Source organism: Acipenser ruthenus, chromosome 6, assembly GCF_902713425.1.
Source record: "Acipenser ruthenus chromosome 6, fAciRut3.2 maternal haplotype, whole genome shotgun sequence".
In the NCBI taxonomy this organism is placed as follows: domain Eukaryota; kingdom Metazoa; phylum Chordata; class Actinopteri; order Acipenseriformes; family Acipenseridae; genus Acipenser; species Acipenser ruthenus.
The window spans coordinates 54,746,539-54,766,160 of NC_081194.1; the positions used below are offsets into that span (position 1 = coordinate 54,746,539).

At 40.5% G+C, this 19,622-nt stretch overlaps 1 protein-coding gene across 1 annotated transcript in view; it reads left to right on the plus strand.

Annotated features, from left to right (window-relative positions):
- LOC117410446 (synaptotagmin-like protein 2) overlaps positions 1-19,622 on the plus strand; it is a 93,727-nt gene that overhangs the window by 66,046 nt on the left and 8,059 nt on the right. Inside the window, exons 6-11 of the mRNA XM_034016997.3 lie at positions 692-786; positions 1,968-2,075; positions 2,765-2,940; positions 7,320-7,422; positions 18,676-18,837; positions 19,268-19,346. Of these exons, the coding sequence (XP_033872888.3) occupies positions 692-786; positions 1,968-2,075; positions 2,765-2,940; positions 7,320-7,422; positions 18,676-18,837; positions 19,268-19,346 (723 nt within the window). The remainder of the gene's footprint in view (positions 1-691; positions 787-1,967; positions 2,076-2,764; positions 2,941-7,319; positions 7,423-18,675; positions 18,838-19,267; positions 19,347-19,622) is intronic.

Genomic DNA, 19,622 nt, shown 5'->3' on the forward strand with positions numbered 1-19,622 from the left:
AATTACAAGTACATTATTTAAACAGTTGTAGCAACACGTGGAGACATGTAACGCTATATTTAAACCAGTAATTAAACATTGCCACAATTTGGTTTGTTTCCTGTTTCATTCTGAACCAATCTTTTTTTAATCCATAGGCCACACAAAGAATGCCCTGGCCTATTGGTCCCTGTTGCAAAATAAATAAGATTAGTTGTTAATATCCCAGATTCTGTGGACTGCACAGTTACTATAACACTGCGCCATGATCATACTGGATCTCCTGCCTCTCTGTGTTGCTAGGTGAATTAAATACCTCTTGACAAAATGAATGTATTTGAAGTGGGTATTTTGTGAATTGCAACTGTTGCAGACATACTGTAAACACATTTCCTTGTGAAGTCAAAGGCTGGATTAGGGCAAAATGACAGTGTTGTTGACAAGTATTTTCTTTGTTAGTAAGCGAATTAAACCAATACAGATTTTAAAAACAGTTATCTTGTCAGTCAGCTTTACTTTGACTTGAGGGGTGGTGGATGTTCAGTAGTCTTCTTAACTAATTTCTCTTAACTAATTTTATACCAAGTATCCTCTGTGTTAGATTTGTCATTATATTGCATATGATAGTACAATGCACAACACAAAAAACTCTACAACTTGAATTTTATGACAGCTTGTTCTATACTACATTCTAATGTTATTTATCTTCTAGAATCTCAGAGCCAGCCTGCTGTGATAGATGTTTCTTCTGAAGGTTTTACCCCTTTACAAATCACATGTTCTGCTTCAGTTCCAGCAATTCTGGAGGTATGTTTTTTTTTTTCTGGTTTATTTATTTTTGTTTACCTGGTTCATTGTACTACAATGCTTTTGGCCAGACACCTACAGCACTAAGCTGAACAATACAAGCTGGCAATGCACATAAATAATGAGTGTGGGTCATGGTGCTCTTCCTTGCATACAAATTGCAATTAATTCGGATCTATTTTAGGAAAATGGTGAAAGCTGCACTTTGTGACCAGTGCAACCTGATGCAAGCATGAGTATCCAAGCTTTTAGCTGTTAGTAATTGGAAATTAATCATTTGTATCAAATGTGCTTTCAGAAAGTGTGTCTTCTCTTGTTGAATGATTTGTGTGTGTGTGTGTGTTTGTGTATATCATGGTGTCTCTTTTTTCATGTTGTTCTCCTATAGGTTTTGGTGTTATTTTTTCATGGTAATTCCAATACCAATATATCAATTGACAAAACTACCATATGCTTCATTCTGTCCTTACCTTTCTTGGAGTATTTTGGAACCAAAACATTTGCAAATAATACCTTTTATATCTTGTGTAGGGCATACCCTATGATTTTAATAATGTCATTCTCGTCTTTCAAAATGTCTTCCTTTTAAATGTGAGGAGTTCCCAATGGTGGTGTCATTGTCTACATTTACAATGAAAATAGAGGTAGAACGCTATTAGTGTAGCGCTATTCCAGAGCAAAAAAATTCCTTGACCCTGTCCTTCTTTTATTTTACACCAGTACCGTGCCAGTGGGGGGTTTAATAAATACACACTGAAAGACTCTTTCTTCCTTCCTATTAGTCATTTTCATTTTGGACTAATGGTAATATGTTGACACTAAGTTATGTACAGACACAGGTTTTGATTTAGCATATTTGTTTTTATAGCACTTGAAAACAATAGTATAGCTACTTGCTTCAGTCGTTGATTTCACAAAATCAAAAACATGTAGTAAACCTTGCATACAGTGCGAAGCTGGGAGGTGTTGAGCATCAAATAAAGGTACAGTAACCACTCACTTTAACACATTTTCTATAAAAGCCTTTGAATTTGCACCCCTTCATGACAATGGAAAGCTTACATTTAGTATAGACGTAGCTGTAGTGTATTTTCACTATTACTGAGATAAACTTGACGGAATTAGTGTTTTTGAATGTGTTTCTGTGATGCATTCGTTTTCTCAATTATTTTTATCTTCAGGATAATGACCTAGAATGTGATGACGATCTCAATTCTGTATCCAGCTTTGGATCCGATATTTCAGCTCAGAAAGTAATCCACTCCTCAAACTTGCGGTCTGTGTCTGGGGTAAGAGTAATCGGTGGAAAGCGTGTGTCTGTGTGTGTTTAAATATTGAATGTTTTTCAAAGGAGCAAAGACTAAATCTGGAAATATTTTAATATATATATCGTTTTTGTGACAGAATTTTATACCTGATGTACTTTTGAAATACATTTGTTTATTTTTATAAAATTACATTTTTTTAAATTCAGTCAATTTTAAAAGGAAATTACAAAAATGACTATCAGTTATCCCCAAAGTACTTCATATACTCTAGGACCATTTTACTTTCTGAATAATACTTCAGGGTGGAATTTAATTTACAATTATATATCAGCATTATGTGTGTCATGAATTATATGGAGGAGATAACTTTTTTGGTCCTATTAAATTTCATATAAAGCCTGTTTTTAAGCTTTGATATGTAAGTAATTACACTTTTGCTTACAATGTGACATTTCCCTGTATTTAAGTACAACATTTGGAAACAGTGCCTCCTGTGCTCACATGAAGTTATTATTATTATTATTATTATTATTATTATTTATTTCTTAGCAGACGCCCTTATCCAGGGCGACTTACAATCGTAAGCAAATACATTTCAAGTGTTACAATACAAGTAATACAATAAGAGCAAGTTGTCAAATACTGAATTTTATTCGTATTCCAGAGCTATTTTTTGTTGCGTTTATAAAACGGTTTCTGTGTTCTTTCAGCTTGGAGGTAGTTGGATGAGTCTGTACAGTGATGCTGGGGATTTTGGCAACCTCTGTATCCAGGGAGCAGTGGAGTTCGCCCTGCTGTACCGCGATGTGAAGAGAGAACTGGTTATCCTTGTGGAGCAGTGTCAGGACCTAGCGATTGCAAATGTGAAGAAACAGCGAACAGACCCGTGAGCAAATGGGAACGGGATGAGGTTTTATGTTAAAAAGTGGGATCATACTGTAAATATCTAGTGAACAAAATCTCCTGGAATTAACATAACACATTGTGAAGGGGGTTGGTGAACAGTGAAATCTATTGAGATTCAAAATAGTTTGGGTTTGTCCAGTATACTGTATTTTTTTTTTCTCCTCAGGAATTGTAATTACTATTTAAATTTCCCTGTTGAGAGTGAAAATAGATACTGAGCAAGGTCATTTTTGTGTGTGTGGTTTAGTATCATGTATTTGCACTAAGATCATCAGAACTTTTGTTTCATTTTTTTTTGTTTGTTTGTTTTAGTTTGCTTAGTTATTTTGGATTCTTGTTCTAAATTCTGGGAATTCTGTGCCTGCAGCCTAACCCAGCGCAACATCATTTATTTATAAATGACTAACAGGATGGGTTTGATTCAGGAAACTCTACATACAAAAATAAAATAATAATAATAAAAAAAAAAATATATATATATATAGAATTTTAAAATAAATGTTGAAATCAAACAATTCTATAGGGAAACGGATTAACAGCTGAAACCAGAGTTCATTTCAAACTGTACCAGGGCATGTGGCTGAAACAGACTCAAGTCATGCAGGTGCACAGATTAGCAGAAGTTTAGTAATTTGATGGATGAACAGCCAGTATGTATGTAAGCCTGGCTGATGGCACAGTCCAGGTGCTATCACACTATTTGAGCAGATAACAGGCATCATCCCAAAGCGTGTGATAGTGTGCTTCAGGCACATCATTAATTAATACACAAATTAGTGGAGGAACTATATATATAGTATAACTATACTAGTGGAGGAACCCACACTGAACTTTCTAGCCAAACTTTGGCAGTAGCAGCTACAGCTGAATTAAAGCAGCAATAAAACTAAATAGTTATGTTGCCTACTGCATGCGTTGACATTTTTTTTTACATTTAGTTTTTATAAAGGTATGCTGTTACCACAGAAGTTCAGAATGACGCGAGGGAGTGTACCAAAATTGTACATAATAAGGCTGTTATTCCATCAAAGTTAATGACTTGCACTGTATTATTGCGCTTAGTAAAAGTTAACACTACCACCGCAGTGTCAAAGCCTCATATCTCAGAAACCATCTGAGGTAGTGATATCATATTTGTAGGGTGTGGTGAACATGACACTGTCCTTTGACATAATATGGTCTTTTTCAGTTTATGCTCTATGGAGATAGTATAACTGAGCTGTATTCTTTCTGACTTAAGTTACATTACTAGTGTTGTAAAATAAATAACCCTTTCACTGCCACTTTGTTTTACTGTAACTACTGGCCATGTCAGTGATACAGAGCACACATTTGACATAGGGTCTTTATAGCTGGGACACAGTAGTATTCAGTATGATTTTGTCTGTACAGGTGGTGTCCAGTGAACATTACTGTTTCACTGCCACATTGTTTTAACTTCTGGACATAGCAATGACCTTTTCCACACAACCGTTTAACTTTATGTTTACAAACCACTCAATCTGATATAACATTCCAGTAGATTATGGCCCATTGGGATGCTCTGTTTTTGTCCACTCCCAATTTTATATTTTTGATGGATTTACCTGAACTCTATCAAAGATAAGCACCATTAACCCTAATTGATTCTGTATCAACTTTTCCCCTTCCCTCACACATCCTTTCAAAAACAGAAGCAATTAAAATAAATTAAGCCATCAGCAACAGGAAGACACATTAAGAAAGTACTTGAAATATAAATAATTTAATCTATACTGCGGAGTTGTGATTAATTTTGATACAGTGCCCTTGTGCTTGCCTTGGCATGTTTCATGATAGCTGCATTAATTTAATTTAACAGTGAACCCAGTAATAACTCTGAGCCTCGGAGAAACTGTATACAGTACGATTAAGATAACAGCATGTTTATATAATTGAAATTCATAGCATCTTTACTGGCATCATAATGGATCATTTTTTTTAATTTTTTTTTATTTTGTGGAAAACAATACTTGGGAGATAAAGTCGTACCATCTGTAAAGCAGTAATATGTTTAATGTGATCTTGACATTGAATCCCTTCTTAATGTGCCTGTATTAGCAGTTAATGCAGTAACCCTTGGTCTTGGATACGAAAGCCTCTGTTCACCCATGGTACACCCTGGGAATGATTCCTTCTAGTAGCGTTTGGTGTACACAGGTCATTATGTTTTTACCAACATACTGCTTCTCAGAAGTCTGAAGGTTTGCTCTTTATAACTCAGATGGCATTGGTAGAGCTATTGGGGGACATGTATCAAGATCGACAGACTCAGAGCTAAGTTGGTGGAGTGTAAAGTAGCGATCTGCCAGGGACATAAATTTGACCCCATCCCAATTGTATCAACTGGCCCAAAATTAATGAGGCACGGTGTAAACTGCCACATTTAAATGTGTAAATGTGCCACCCCCTCAAAATGTGCTACTGGTAGCACAGATTAACAGACTAATCTGAAAAATAGCGCCTCCCCTCCAAATGGGCTACCTCAATTGAACAATAGGTAGGTCATTTGGAGAGGCAGAAATGACCCGTGTTGACTGTCTTGACTTTATATTATTATTACTATATGATGGATAAAACCAAATATACATAATGAAAAGGACAACTTAATGAAGCAAGTTTATCATACGACAAATACAAACAATTGTACATAATGAAATAGCCGGTGTAGTGTTAGAAAGTGGTACATCATCACAATATGGCACGTCTACCAAAACTTGACCCATGTAATGTTAGAAAGTGGTACGCTGTCACATTGAAAGTGGTACGCTGTGAGATTTTGGTTCAGGTGTAATCAATTGCGATGTGTTTTCCTATTGTCAAACAGAGGTACATTTTATACTTTTTTTTTTTTTGCAAACTTAAACTGGAAACAGACAATCAAAGTCACCGCAAAGTTGCATCAGTAAACAAATTCACTGCTTTCTTAGCGGAAGTTGTTTAGGGATGTGTGAGCAAGCGTAGTGCGCTGAGTACCACTTTTATCCGCATACCTGAAAATAACACTACACTGGTATCGAGCTATAATTTCATCCTCAGCAAGATCAAAAAGGGTAATGCTGACCCTACATACTCTCCCTTGTCAGTACTATTCAAAATCCATCTGAGATATCACCACGCAAGTCTCACTCAGCATGTAATATACTGTATATGCAACAGTGGAATCTACTTATTAAACTAAATATCGCCTTATAAAACTGACTAGCAAGTATGCAATGTTTAAACTCGACACAACAGATACATCTCACCACTACCCTCCAATTTCAGAAACAGATTTAAAACAAAATTAAAATTTCTCCTGCGGCACTGCGCAAACTGACACGGAAGTCGTTTAGTACACATATCATCTAATGCTGGTTTACAATCTAGGGAAATTATGCTGGTTACCGGCCATCGGTGTGAAAACAGCCTCAGAAATTATTTGTCAGCTTCTCTTGAAGACCACAAAGCCTGAGTAGGATCATTTCCTCTAAAAAAAAAAAAAAAAAAAACACTCGGAAGCCCCTCCCTCGAGTTCCAGTGTAGTGCAGTGTTTGGCTGTGCCATTATTATTATTATTTATTTCTTAGCAGACGCCCTTATCCAGGGCGACTTACAGTCATAAACAAAAAATACATTTCAAGAATCACAGTACAAGTATTAATACAATTAAGAGCAAGATAAAATACAATCACTTTAGTTCTAGTAAGTACAAGTATATTACAAAATACGAAATACGAATTGAATCCTCTCTCAGATGTGGGAAATCAGTCTGCTTTCAATTCACAAATGCCATATTATTTCATCTTGAAAATTTTACTATAAATGGGAATATTCAATGTAATGATTGTGGCAATTAAAAAAAAGTACAAAATATATATTACAATCAAAGTCTTCAGGGACTATTTTTTTCTGTAAAAAAGCTAGTTTGTGTAATTATTAAAAATAAAAAAGTAGCCATTTTATAAGCGAAATAACCCACTCCAGGGTGTGCAGTAAGACAATTCTTACTGCACTTCCTGGGTGGTTGAAGGCACTCGGCCTGCGTGCCTCACAGCGCACCCAAGCACTGAATAATGAATTCTAAGAAACCAGTCACTGAGGCATTTATTCTAAACTTTTGTCTTTTTGGTTTATTTAAAGTGAAAAACAAATTGCTTGGATAAAAGCAGATGAGGTTTGCTCTTTAGTGTATTCACAGTGCATTTATGGTTTGGGCTTTGTTGAGTAAACCATTTGTATGAAAGATTTCCAAGTTTATGAATATTCCCTGGAATGTAATCCTTTTTCTCAAAGTGAGTGATCATAATAACCCAGCTAAATATCATGGAAATAATTGTTTTCATTTCTTTTTCAATACAGGTATGTGAAGACCTATTTGTACCCTGAAAAATCCCGTCTTAGCAAGCGGAAGACTTCAGTAAAGAAAAACACTGTGAACCCTGTCTATAAGGAACCGCTAACGGTACGCTAGCACCATGTTTACTGTGGTACACGTGTGATTTTAATAATACGATTTCCATTACACGAGAGTAGATGTTAAAACTTCATGCTGATTTGAACTCGGCTCTCGCCAAGATAAGCACCAACTAAGACGTAGCTTTACAGTAAACTAATGTGATCCATATGCGTCTCCATCCATTTACGTTTCCTTCCATATGATGATGTAGATATCCTTCTGTCTGGTGTTAATGGCTGAAGTGTAATGCTGGCTCCAGGGATCAGCTTATTTTGCCTCCCTGGCGCATCAGCACACACAACGGCTGCGATGCTGGCTCCGGGGATCAACCAAAGTGCGGCCTCCCCAGCGCATCAGCATGACAACCGTCTGGATTGAGCTAAGTAGGGTACATCTCTGGGGTTTTCAAGTGGGCACCTTCCATCCTCAGTGTTTCGTCGACTAGCCCACGACACCTCAAGAGGGCTCGACGGTGATTCTGGCGTCCCAGCATCACCCCCCTCCGTCCCCCACTCAACTCAGCCCAGCTTACTTACCTGTCCCCAGCCAGAATCTTTCCGTCTCAACCACAGCCAGTTGCTGCTCCTCTCTGCTGCTTCAGATAAGTTCTTCACTGTGCGACGCAACTCTTGGCCACTGAATCCGACGTCTCTGAGAAACCGGGTTGTAGAGTGTGCCACAAATCCTCGACAACCCACTTCCACTGGGTAAACCCGAACTCTCCATCCTCGCTGTTCCGCTTCAGTGGCTAGTTGAGCATACCGCAGTTTCTTCCTCTCATACGCCTCATCTACAGCGTCCTCCCATGGCACTGTTAACTCTACCAGGTGAACAAGGCGTGCTGATCCAGACCACAAGACAATATCTGGTCGAAGGTTAGTGGTGGCAATCTCAGGTGGAAAAATAAGCCGTTGACCAACATCTGCCAGCATATTCCAGTCTCTAGCAGCTTCCAGTTGTCCTGGGCGAGGATTGGTTTTAACACCTTTTCTTGGTGGTTGCTCTCCTGGGCGGAGGAATGTTGTCTTTTGTGTGTAATGTTTTGATGGAACAGGTGGCAACTTATTGGTCATGTTACGCTTGTCTTCCAATGCTAAGGCCAAACATCGCAGCACCTGGTCATGGCGCCAAGTAAACCGTCCTTGGCTAAGAGCCACCTTACATCCTGTCAAAATGTGCCTTAATGTTGCAGGTGATGAACACAAAGGACATGAGGGATCCTCTCCTACCCAGAGGTTTAGGTTCTGTGGTGATGGGAGAACATCATATGTTGACCTGATGAGGAAACTGATCCTGCTCTGTTCCATTGACCATAGGTCTTGCCAGCCAATCTTGCGTTGTTCCACACTCTCCCATCTCATCCATTCTCCCTGTTTGGCCTGGGAAATGGCCTTTATACACCTCATCCTCTCCTCCTGCTTTTGCACCTCGTTGACTACCAGCTTCCTTCTTTGAGCTGGGGCCGCCTTGTGCCATGTAGGAGGAGTTGAACTGAAACCAAGACCCCCTCTTCCATGCTGAACTTGCCCCATGATATCACCAATTCGAAGGGCAGCCTTTGCATCTTCCACAGCTTTCTTTGCCGCCCACTTTCTTCCAGTTTTCAACACAGGTGCTGCCTCCCTTACGCATTTATCGCGTGACTCTACTAATGTCATTTCCAGTCTGACCTTGGCGCACTTAAACTCCTCGGTTAGAGCAGAGACTGGTAGCTGCAGTATTCCTTTACCATAAAGTCCCACTCTGCTGAGGCAGCGTGGAACTCCCAACCATTTCCTGATGTATGAACTGATTAAAGCTTCCAGCTTCTCTACTGTTGTCAAAGAAACCTCGTACACAGTCAGTGGCCACAGCAACCTCGGCAGTAGACCAAACTGAAAGCACCAGAGTTTTAGTTTACCTGGTAGAGCGCAGCTGTCTATGCTCTTCAACCCTTCCACTGCTTGTTGTCTAACTTCTCCCACACGAACTGTGTCCTTTAGATCCCCGTCGTACCATCTCCCAAGACTCTTCACTGGCTTCTCAGACACTGTTGGTATTGCCTCACCATTAATGAAGAATGTTTTATCTACTACTTTGCCTTTAATTATAGAGATGCTCCTTGATTTAGTGGGCTTGAATTGCATTCGTGCCCATTCAATGTTATTGGTTAATTTGCCCAATAATCGATTAGTGCAGGCTACTGTTGTAGTCATGGTTGTCATGTCATCCATGTATGCTCGAATTGGTGGTAGTCGCATTCCAGAAGCCAAGCGCTCTCCTCCTACTACCCATTTTGATGCCCTAATGATTACTTCCATTGCCATGGTAAAAGCCAGTGGAGAAATGGTGCATCCTGCCATTATTCCAACCTCTAGGCATTGCCATGTAGTGCTGAATTCTGAAGTTGAAAAACTGAATTGCAAATCTCCAAAATAGGCTTTCACTAAATTTGTTATTGTCATCGGTACACTGAAAAAATCAAATGCTGCCCAAAGTAGTTCATGTGGCACTGAACCATATGCATTAGCCAAATCCAGGAATGTCACATGGAGCTCCTTCCTCTCCTTTTTAGCTGATTGAATTTGTTGCCAGATCACATTGATGTGTTCTAAGCAACCTGGGAAACCTGGAATGCCCGCTTTTTGTATTGAAGTGTCAATGAAGCAGTTCTTTAATAGGTAAGCTGACAATCTCTGAGCAATAATGCTGAAGAAAATCTTGCCTTCTACGTTTAATAGGGAAATGGGACGAAACTGACTGATGCTTGTAGAATCTTTTTCTTTAGGTATAAAGACTCCACCTGCTCGGCGCCATGCTCTTGGTACAACCTGTTTTTCCCATGCCACTTTCATCAATTTCCACAGAATTCGTAGAACTCCTGAAGCACTCTTGTACACTCTGTACGGAACTCCATTAGGCCCTGGAGATGATGAAGCCCTTGCTTTTTTCACAGCTTGCTCTATTTCTTTCCACTTAGGTGCACAGTCCTCCATTTGGTATTCTGGTGGATTGATAGGTGGGATGTCTGACGGAATTGACATAGGCTCCTGCCTTTTTGAATCTGTATGTGTTTCCTCCAAATATCTCTCCAGCTCAACCTTAGATGCTTTTAGTGTGCCATTCTTCTCACTGGTGAATAACTTCTTTACAAATTTGAATGGGTCTTTATAAAAGTTAGCTCTCGCACGCTCCTTCTTTTTGTAGCGTTTCCGTAGGCGCTCAGCTCTGCGCAATGTTGCAAGCTTATCTTTTATGACCCTTTGTAAGAGATTGAGTCCCTCCTTCTGACTTTGTTCTGCTCTTCTCCATTGGTTCCTCAGCTGTCTCCTTTCTCTAACTAAGCGTTCAATCTCCTGCTGCCGTCTAGACTTTCCAGGAATAGTTTGTACTTTTTCCTTCCTTTTTTCAACTCCAAACCTCTCACTTCCATATGCGTAGATGATGTCCCCAAATTTATCCAGCTTCTTTTCAACTGTTCCACTTAATCTTTCCAATGCAACGCAGAGATCTGTGTTTACTGTGTCCCATGCAGTTTTCTCACAAGCTCTTGGCCATTTAACTCCAGGCTTGTGCCCGTTGAGGTTCTTTTCTCTCTTATGCTGGTTTGTCTGACCGGGTTCACAAGGATCATTAGGTTCATCACTAACTGTGTCCATGCAAGTCCTCCTCACATCTATGACAGGGGTGCTGATATCCTGCGAACTGTGGTTTGCTTCCTGTCGCTGGATTTCATTCGACTGACTTGACTGACTTCGTAAGAAGTACTGATCAATGCGAGGCCCTTGTCCCTTCTCCCTCAAGCATTTCATTCTCCCTTGATGAATCTTCAAACCCCTGACCGTTGTCGCCTTGCTCCAGCCGCAGACACAAACCTGGAGTTCCATGTCTTTGTTAACTGCAGATCTTGAACTAGTCTTTTGTGAAGTACTCTCCATACTCATATCCGTTTCCGTTCCTAAGTCGTTAACCGTGTTGTCCAACGTTGAGTCATCTTCCGCCCCCGCTCTCGCAGACTCTAGGGGTATTTTTCTCTTTAATTTCTTAGAAGCCTTGGGCGGGTGTCTCCAGCATCCTGTAAACACAGAGCTGGATACTGCCGACAAGGGTAGCTAACCCTTACCAGCCCCAATGGGGTCTCTTTCCTCCTGTCAGCTGTCTCTCCAGGCTGTCACAAGGTCTTTCCCTTGTTGCCAGCTGCACTATTCACAGCAGTCACTGGACGTATCCAGATCTTCATGATTTCCATTACACGAGAGTAGATGTTAAAACTTCATGCTGATTTGAACTCGGCTCTCGCCAAGATAAGCACCAACTAAGACGTAGCTTTACAGTAAACTAATGTGATCCATATGCGTCTCCATCCATTTACGTTTCCTTCCATATGATGATGTAGATATCCTTCTGTCTGGTGTTAATGGCTGAAGTGTAATGCTGGCTCCAGGGATCAGCTTATTTTGCCTCCCTGGCGCATCAGCACACACAACGGCTGCGATGCTGGCTCCGGGGATCAACCAAAGTGCGGCCTCCCCAGCGCATCAGCATGACAACCGTCTGGATTGAGCTAAGTAGGGTACATCTCTGGGGTTTTCAAGTGGGCACCTTCCATCCTCAGTGTTTCGTCGACTAGCCCACGACACCTCAAGAGGGCTCGACGGTGATTCTGGCGTCCCAGCATCACCCCCCTCCGTCCCCCACTCAACTCAGCCCAGCTTACTTACCTGTCCCCAGCCAGAATCTTTCCGTCTCAACCACAGCCAGTTGCTGCTCCTCTCTGCTGCTTCAGATAAGTTCTTCACTGTGCGACGCAACTCTTGGCCACTGAATCCGACGTCTCTGAGAAACCGGGTTGTAGAGTGTGCCACAAATCCTCGACAACCCACTTCCACTGGGTAAACCCGAACTCTCCATCCTCGCTGTTCCGCTTCAGTGGCTAGTTGAGCATACCGCAGTTTCTTCCTCTCATACGCCTCATCTACAGCGTCCTCCCATGGCACTGTTAACTCTACCAGGTGAACAAGGCGTGCTGATCCAGACCACAAGACAATATCTGGTCGAAGGTTAGTGGTGGCAATCTCAGGTGGAAAAATAAGCCGTTGACCAACATCTGCCAGCATATTCCAGTCTCTAGCAGCTTCCAGTTGTCCTGGGCGAGGATTGGTTTTAACACCTTTTCTTGGTGGTTGCTCTCCTGGGCGGAGGAATGTTGTCTTTTGTGTGTAATGTTTTGATGGAACAGGTGGCAACTTATTGGTCATGTTACGCTTGTCTTCCAATGCTAAGGCCAAACATCGCAGCACCTGGTCATGGCGCCAAGTAAACCGTCCTTGGCTAAGAGCCACCTTACATCCTGTCAAAATGTGCCTTAATGTTGCAGGTGATGAACACAAAGGACATGAGGGATCCTCTCCTACCCAGAGGTTTAGGTTCTGTGGTGATGGGAGAACATCATATGTTGACCTGATGAGGAAACTGATCCTGCTCTGTTCCATTGACCATAGGTCTTGCCAGCCAATCTTGCGTTGTTCCACACTCTCCCATCTCATCCATTCTCCCTGTTTGGCCTGGGAAATGGCCTTTATACACCTCATCCTCTCCTCCTGCTTTTGCACCTCGTTGACTACCAGCTTCCTTCTTTGAGCTGGGGCCGCCTTGTGCCATGTAGGAGGAGTTGAACTGAAACCAAGACCCCCTCTTCCATGCTGAACTTGCCCCATGATATCACCAATTCGAAGGGCAGCCTTTGCATCTTCCACAGCTTTCTTTGCCGCCCACTTTCTTCCAGTTTTCAACACAGGTGCTGCCTCCCTTACGCATTTATCGCGTGACTCTACTAATGTCATTTCCAGTCTGACCTTGGCGCACTTAAACTCCTCGGTTAGAGCAGAGACTGGTAGCTGCAGTATTCCTTTACCATAAAGTCCCACTCTGCTGAGGCAGCGTGGAACTCCCAACCATTTCCTGATGTATGAACTGATTAAAGCTTCCAGCTTCTCTACTGTTGTCAAAGAAACCTCGTACACAGTCAGTGGCCACAGCAACCTCGGCAGTAGACCAAACTGAAAGCACCAGAGTTTTAGTTTACCTGGTAGAGCGCAGCTGTCTATGCTCTTCAACCCTTCCACTGCTTGTTGTCTAACTTCTCCCACACGAACTGTGTCCTTTAGATCCCCGTCGTACCATCTCCCAAGACTCTTCACTGGCTTCTCAGACACTGTTGGTATTGCCTCACCATTAATGAAGAATGTTTTATCTACTACTTTGCCTTTAATTATAGAGATGCTCCTTGATTTAGTGGGCTTGAATTGCATTCGTGCCCATTCAATGTTATTGGTTAATTTGCCCAATAATCGATTAGTGCAGGCTACTGTTGTAGTCATGGTTGTCATGTCATCCATGTATGCTCGAATTGGTGGTAGTCGCATTCCAGAAGCCAAGCGCTCTCCTCCTACTACCCATTTTGATGCCCTAATGATTACTTCCATTGCCATGGTAAAAGCCAGTGGAGAAATGGTGCATCCTGCCATTATTCCAACCTCTAGGCATTGCCATGTAGTGCTGAATTCTGAAGTTGAAAAACTGAATTGCAAATCTCCAAAATAGGCTTTCACTAAATTTGTTATTGTCATCGGTACACTGAAAAAATCAAATGCTGCCCAAAGTAGTTCATGTGGCACTGAACCATATGCATTAGCCAAATCCAGGAATGTCACATGGAGCTCCTTCCTCTCCTTTTTAGCTGATTGAATTTGTTGCCAGATCACATTGATGTGTTCTAAGCAACCTGGGAAACCTGGAATGCCCGCTTTTTGTATTGAAGTGTCAATGAAGCAGTTCTTTAATAGGTAAGCTGACAATCTCTGAGCAATAATGCTGAAGAAAATCTTGCCTTCTACGTTTAATAGGGAAATGGGACGAAACTGACTGATGCTTGTAGAATCTTTTTCTTTAGGTATAAAGACTCCACCTGCTCGGCGCCATGCTCTTGGTACAACCTGTTTTTCCCATGCCACTTTCATCAATTTCCACAGAATTCGTAGAACTCCTGAAGCACTCTTGTACACTCTGTACGGAACTCCATTAGGCCCTGGAGATGATGAAGCCCTTGCTTTTTTCACAGCTTGCTCTATTTCTTTCCACTTAGGTGCACAGTCCTCCATTTGGTATTCTGGTGGATTGATAGGTGGGATGTCTGACGGAATTGACATAGGCTCCTGCCTTTTTGAATCTGTATGTGTTTCCTCCAAATATCTCTCCAGCTCAACCTTAGATGCTTTTAGTGTGCCATTCTTCTCACTGGTGAATAACTTCTTTACAAATTTGAATGGGTCTTTATAAAAGTTAGCTCTCGCACGCTCCTTCTTTTTGTAGCGTTTCCGTAGGCGCTCAGCTCTGCGCAATGTTGCAAGCTTATCTTTTATGACCCTTTGTAAGAGATTGAGTCCCTCCTTCTGACTTTGTTCTGCTCTTCTCCATTGGTTCCTCAGCTGTCTCCTTTCTCTAACTAAGCGTTCAATCTCCTGCTGCCGTCTAGACTTTCCAGGAATAGTTTGTACTTTTTCCTTCCTTTTTTCAACTCCAAACCTCTCACTTCCATATGCGTAGATGATGTCCCCAAATTTATCCAGCTTCTTTTCAACTGTTCCACTTAATCTTTCCAATGCAACGCAGAGATCTGTGTTTACTGTGTCCCATGCAGTTTTCTCACAAGCTCTTGGCCATTTAACTCCAGGCTTGTGCCCGTTGAGGTTCTTTTCTCTCTTATGCTGGTTTGTCTGACCGGGTTCACAAGGATCATTAGGTTCATCACTAACTGTGTCCATGCAAGTCCTCCTCACATCTATGACAGGGGTGCTGATATCCTGCGAACTGTGGTTTGCTTCCTGTCGCTGGATTTCATTCGACTGACTTGACTGACTTCGTAAGAAGTACTGATCAATGCGAGGCCCTTGTCCCTTCTCCCTCAAGCATTTCATTCTCCCTTGATGAATCTTCAAACCCCTGACCGTTGTCGCCTTGCTCCAGCCGCAGACACAAACCTGGAGTTCCATGTCTTTGTTAACTGCAGATCTTGAACTAGTCTTTTGTGAAGTACTCTCCATACTCATATCCGTTTCCGTTCCTAAGTCGTTAACCGTGTTGTCCAACGTTGAGTCATCTTCCGCCCCCGCTCTCGCAGACTCTAGGGGTATTTTTCTCTTTAATTTCTTAGAAGCCTTGGGCGGGTGTCTCCAGCATCCTGTAAACACAGAGCTGGATACTGCCGACAAGGGTAGCTAACCCTTACCAGCCCCAATGGGGTCTCTTTCCTCCTGTCAGCTGTCTCTCCAGGCTGTCACAAGGTCTTTCCCTTGTTGCCAGCTGCACTATTCACAGCAGTCACTGGACGTATCCAGATCTTCATGATTTCCATTACACGAGAGTAGATGTTAAAACTTCATGCTGATTTGAACTCGGCTCTCGCCAAGATAAGCACCAACTAAGACGTAGCTTTACAGTAAACTAATGTGATCCATATGCGTCTCCATCCATTTACGTTTCCTTCCATATGATGATGTAGATATCCTTCTGTCTGGTGTTAATGGCTGAAGTGTAATGCTGGCTCCAGGGATCAGCTTATTTTGCCTCCCTGGCGCATCAGCACACACAACGGCTGCGATGCTGGCTCCGGGGATCAACCAAAGAATAAACTTAGCATTACAATTAGATGATTTGCATTACATCAACTACCTTCATTAATTCAAGAAAATTTTGGTTTACATTTGTGTATAAGTTGATTTACCAGAAAGCCCCAAGTATTATTATTATCTTTGTAAATACAATTTCAGGTTCTAAATGTGCTGCTAGCGTGAACCATGCATTCCTCTGTATTCAGTGTAAAAGCACAGTAGAGTACACCATATACAGTGGCTCAACTACAAATAACAGGGCAGTCCCTTTTGGGCCATCTGAAATGTTTTGGTCCACAGTAATTATACTTAATATAATAATGAGATAGAACAGCCATTGAATGCTTTTTTTATTATTATGTTTTTTAAATGCAACTATATACAAATCGTTACATCATTAGCTACATAGTGAATGACACAACAAAGACACTAGATTTAAAGAGAAATAAATGTGTGGTTACCATGGCATCAAAAAAGCTAAAAATACCCTCAATGTTTGTTTTCAAAAACACTTTCCCTTGACAAAGGTATGTTAAACAGAACGAAACGCTGAGAAGTTGGCTCTTTGGTTCTCTTCCAAGGATGATCAACATTGTGGCTCAGTTTTAGTATTAGAAGTACTGACCTTCTTTGAATCAAGATTAATCCTGCTTCCACCTTCCCAAGGTGTGCTTTATTGACCCATTTAATAGCATTTGTGTAGATCCCCTGTCCCCCTCTGTTCTTAATATAATTAACACGTCACTTTTTCAGGGTTTTGGCCCCATTGTTAAAGCAAGCCAATTCTAAAAAAAATGTTGCTTGACCCGACAGTGGCGGGTAATTTTCGACCAATATCAAATCTTCCTTTTTTGGCTAAATTGCTTGAACGAGTTGTTGCTGACCAATTACTCACACATCTTTCACAAAATAATATATTGTCAAAATGTCAGCCTGGTTTTAGAATCGCACACAGCACTGAAACTGCTATAGTTAGGATTGTAAATGATCGCCTTCTGAATGCTGATGATGGTGCTCTTTCAGTATTGTTTCTTTTAGATCTTACTACCGCCTTTGATACTATTGACCACCGGATTATGCTGAAGCGTCTTGAAAATCTGGTGAATGTAAGGGGGACGGCTCTTGATGGTTCCATTCATATTTATCAGATTGTTATCAATACGTGTCCTATGCTGGTCATAATTCTACAAATACTCTCCTTGTTCATGGGAGTCCCACAGGGTTCCGTCCTTGGTCCTCTTCTTTTTAACACTCACTGGGTATCGAAAGCGTGGGGTTCAGTTCCATTCTTATGCAGATGATACACAGATCTATTTAAAAATAAATTCAAACACTGATGCAGTCTAATCTGCTTGTCTGGCAGATATTCAAACCTGGATGTCAAATACTCTTTTAAAATTGAGTGCTAGTAAAACTGATACCCAGCTTTGCTCTTTTGCTGGGTTTTCATGTTCTTTTGGTGATTGCCTGGTAGATGCCTCTTTGTTAGTCTGCAGGTGTTCAACTTGACTCAAAGCCTTTATTTGAAAAACATATCTCTTCAGTGGTAAAGACAGGGTTTTATTACCAGATTACCAGAGAGTGTCGTTTTCTGCCCCCTCGGGATGCTGAGATTCTCGTTCATGCATTTGTTACTTCTCAGTTGGATTATTGTAATGCTCTTTTTGTTAATCTTCCTGCTCGCTCTTTACATCGATTGCAGATTGTGCAAAATGCAGCAGCAAGGGTTTTTACCGGTACCAATGGGACAGAACACATTACTTCGGTCCTTAAGCATTTGCATTGGCTTCCTATCCAGTCGTGTGTTTCCTTTGCACGGTCAGGGTCCTAGTTATATAATGGACCTCTTAGCCCTCAGATCCCTGGGCGGCAGCTTAGATCCTCTAGCTCTGGACTGTTAAAATGCATGGTTCCAAAACGTGTTACGCTCGGAGGGCGTAGTTTTAGTTGTGTTGCTCAATTTCTTTGGAACTCACTACCAACCTTTATTAGAGAATCCACAACAGTAGCCAAATAAAAATAAAATTAAAAAAAAACCTTAAGATGCACTTATTTTCTGCTGTATTTTCTTATAAACTCTTTCTACTCTGCAGTCTGCAATGTTTTTTATAATATACTTTACTTTTATGATCAATTTTATTTTTATATTTACCTATTTTAATGTATTTTATTTATTTATGTATTTATAGAACTTTTTAACTGATTGCTGTTTGATTGTTTTGTACAGCGCCTTTAGACACCTAGGTGTGATAGGCGCTATAATAAATTAAAGTTGTTATTATTATTATTATTATTATTATTATTATTATTATTATTATTATTATTATTATTATTATTATTATTATTATTATTATTATTATTACTACTACTACTACTACTACTACTACTAAAACATTATTGTAAAATTAGTAATGTCCCCCCAGGACTGGAATTGGTCACCTTTTGGTTGTCATGTGATTTGCAGACTCGAAGACAAATTATGTAACACTGAAAAATAGTAACTCATAGGGAGATCATACTAAAATAAGACATCAAGCTACAGTAAATCCAGAATACTAACCTTAAACTAAACATTTACACATTCAAGTCTTTTTTTAAAATTTTGCTTCAGTACAAAATGACAAAAGTGGAACTTCAGACCAGGACTCTGAATCTCTCAGTGTGGCACAATGACTCTCTGGGTCGAAATGCTTTCCTTGGAGAAGTTCAAATAGACCTGCGTACCTGGGACTGGAGGCTTAATGATCTAAGCTGGTACAATTTGCAGCCCAAGGTAAGCCTGACACCGAGAAAGACTCTACGGCTCAAACCTCTCAGTCTCTCTAGTTACAGTTATGATCACTTTTAAAGAAAAACTTGTCAAAAATATAGGTGTAGGAGATGTGCAATTTTTAATACAAATCCAATAACAATTATCATTTTTCAAAGTTGGCAACCAGTTGAATTTTGATGACCTGAGAAATCACAGGCAGTTATAGACATGCAGTTTGTTGTGCTTTGTTGAGATGGTGACCCAAAGAATTTCACCCCGGTGTGATTATTTCATATATTTTACATTTCTTGAAGTACAGTTGGCAACAAACATTATTTTTGCTGTACCATAATAAACTCACTCGATTCCTATTGAAGCATAAAAGAAATGTGATGCACATTTGTGTTGCTGCAATTAGTTAATGTCTAATGCGTAGGTTTTATTGTCTCAGAAACCTGATGCTACAGAAGGCTCCAGCAACAGAGGACAATTAACTGTAGCACTGAAGTATGTGCCAACTGGATCAATAGGTAATTGTGGGATGCTGATAGTATGAGAACTGTGGTGTGTTTCTCATTAATGTAATTGGAATGCATGGCTGGTATATACAAATCCTGATTTTTCAAAATTCCTATGAGACAGGAGTTTCTGTCTGAGGTGCATTTCTGTTCCTCAGTTGTACACCAGAGAAAATACAGATTCTGCTATGCCTTTCTTGGATACCATCTTACTGCTGGTATTGATTAAACAATTACATTAATACAAATAAACATGATTGTGAGAGAAGAACCTTTATAGAATTGTAA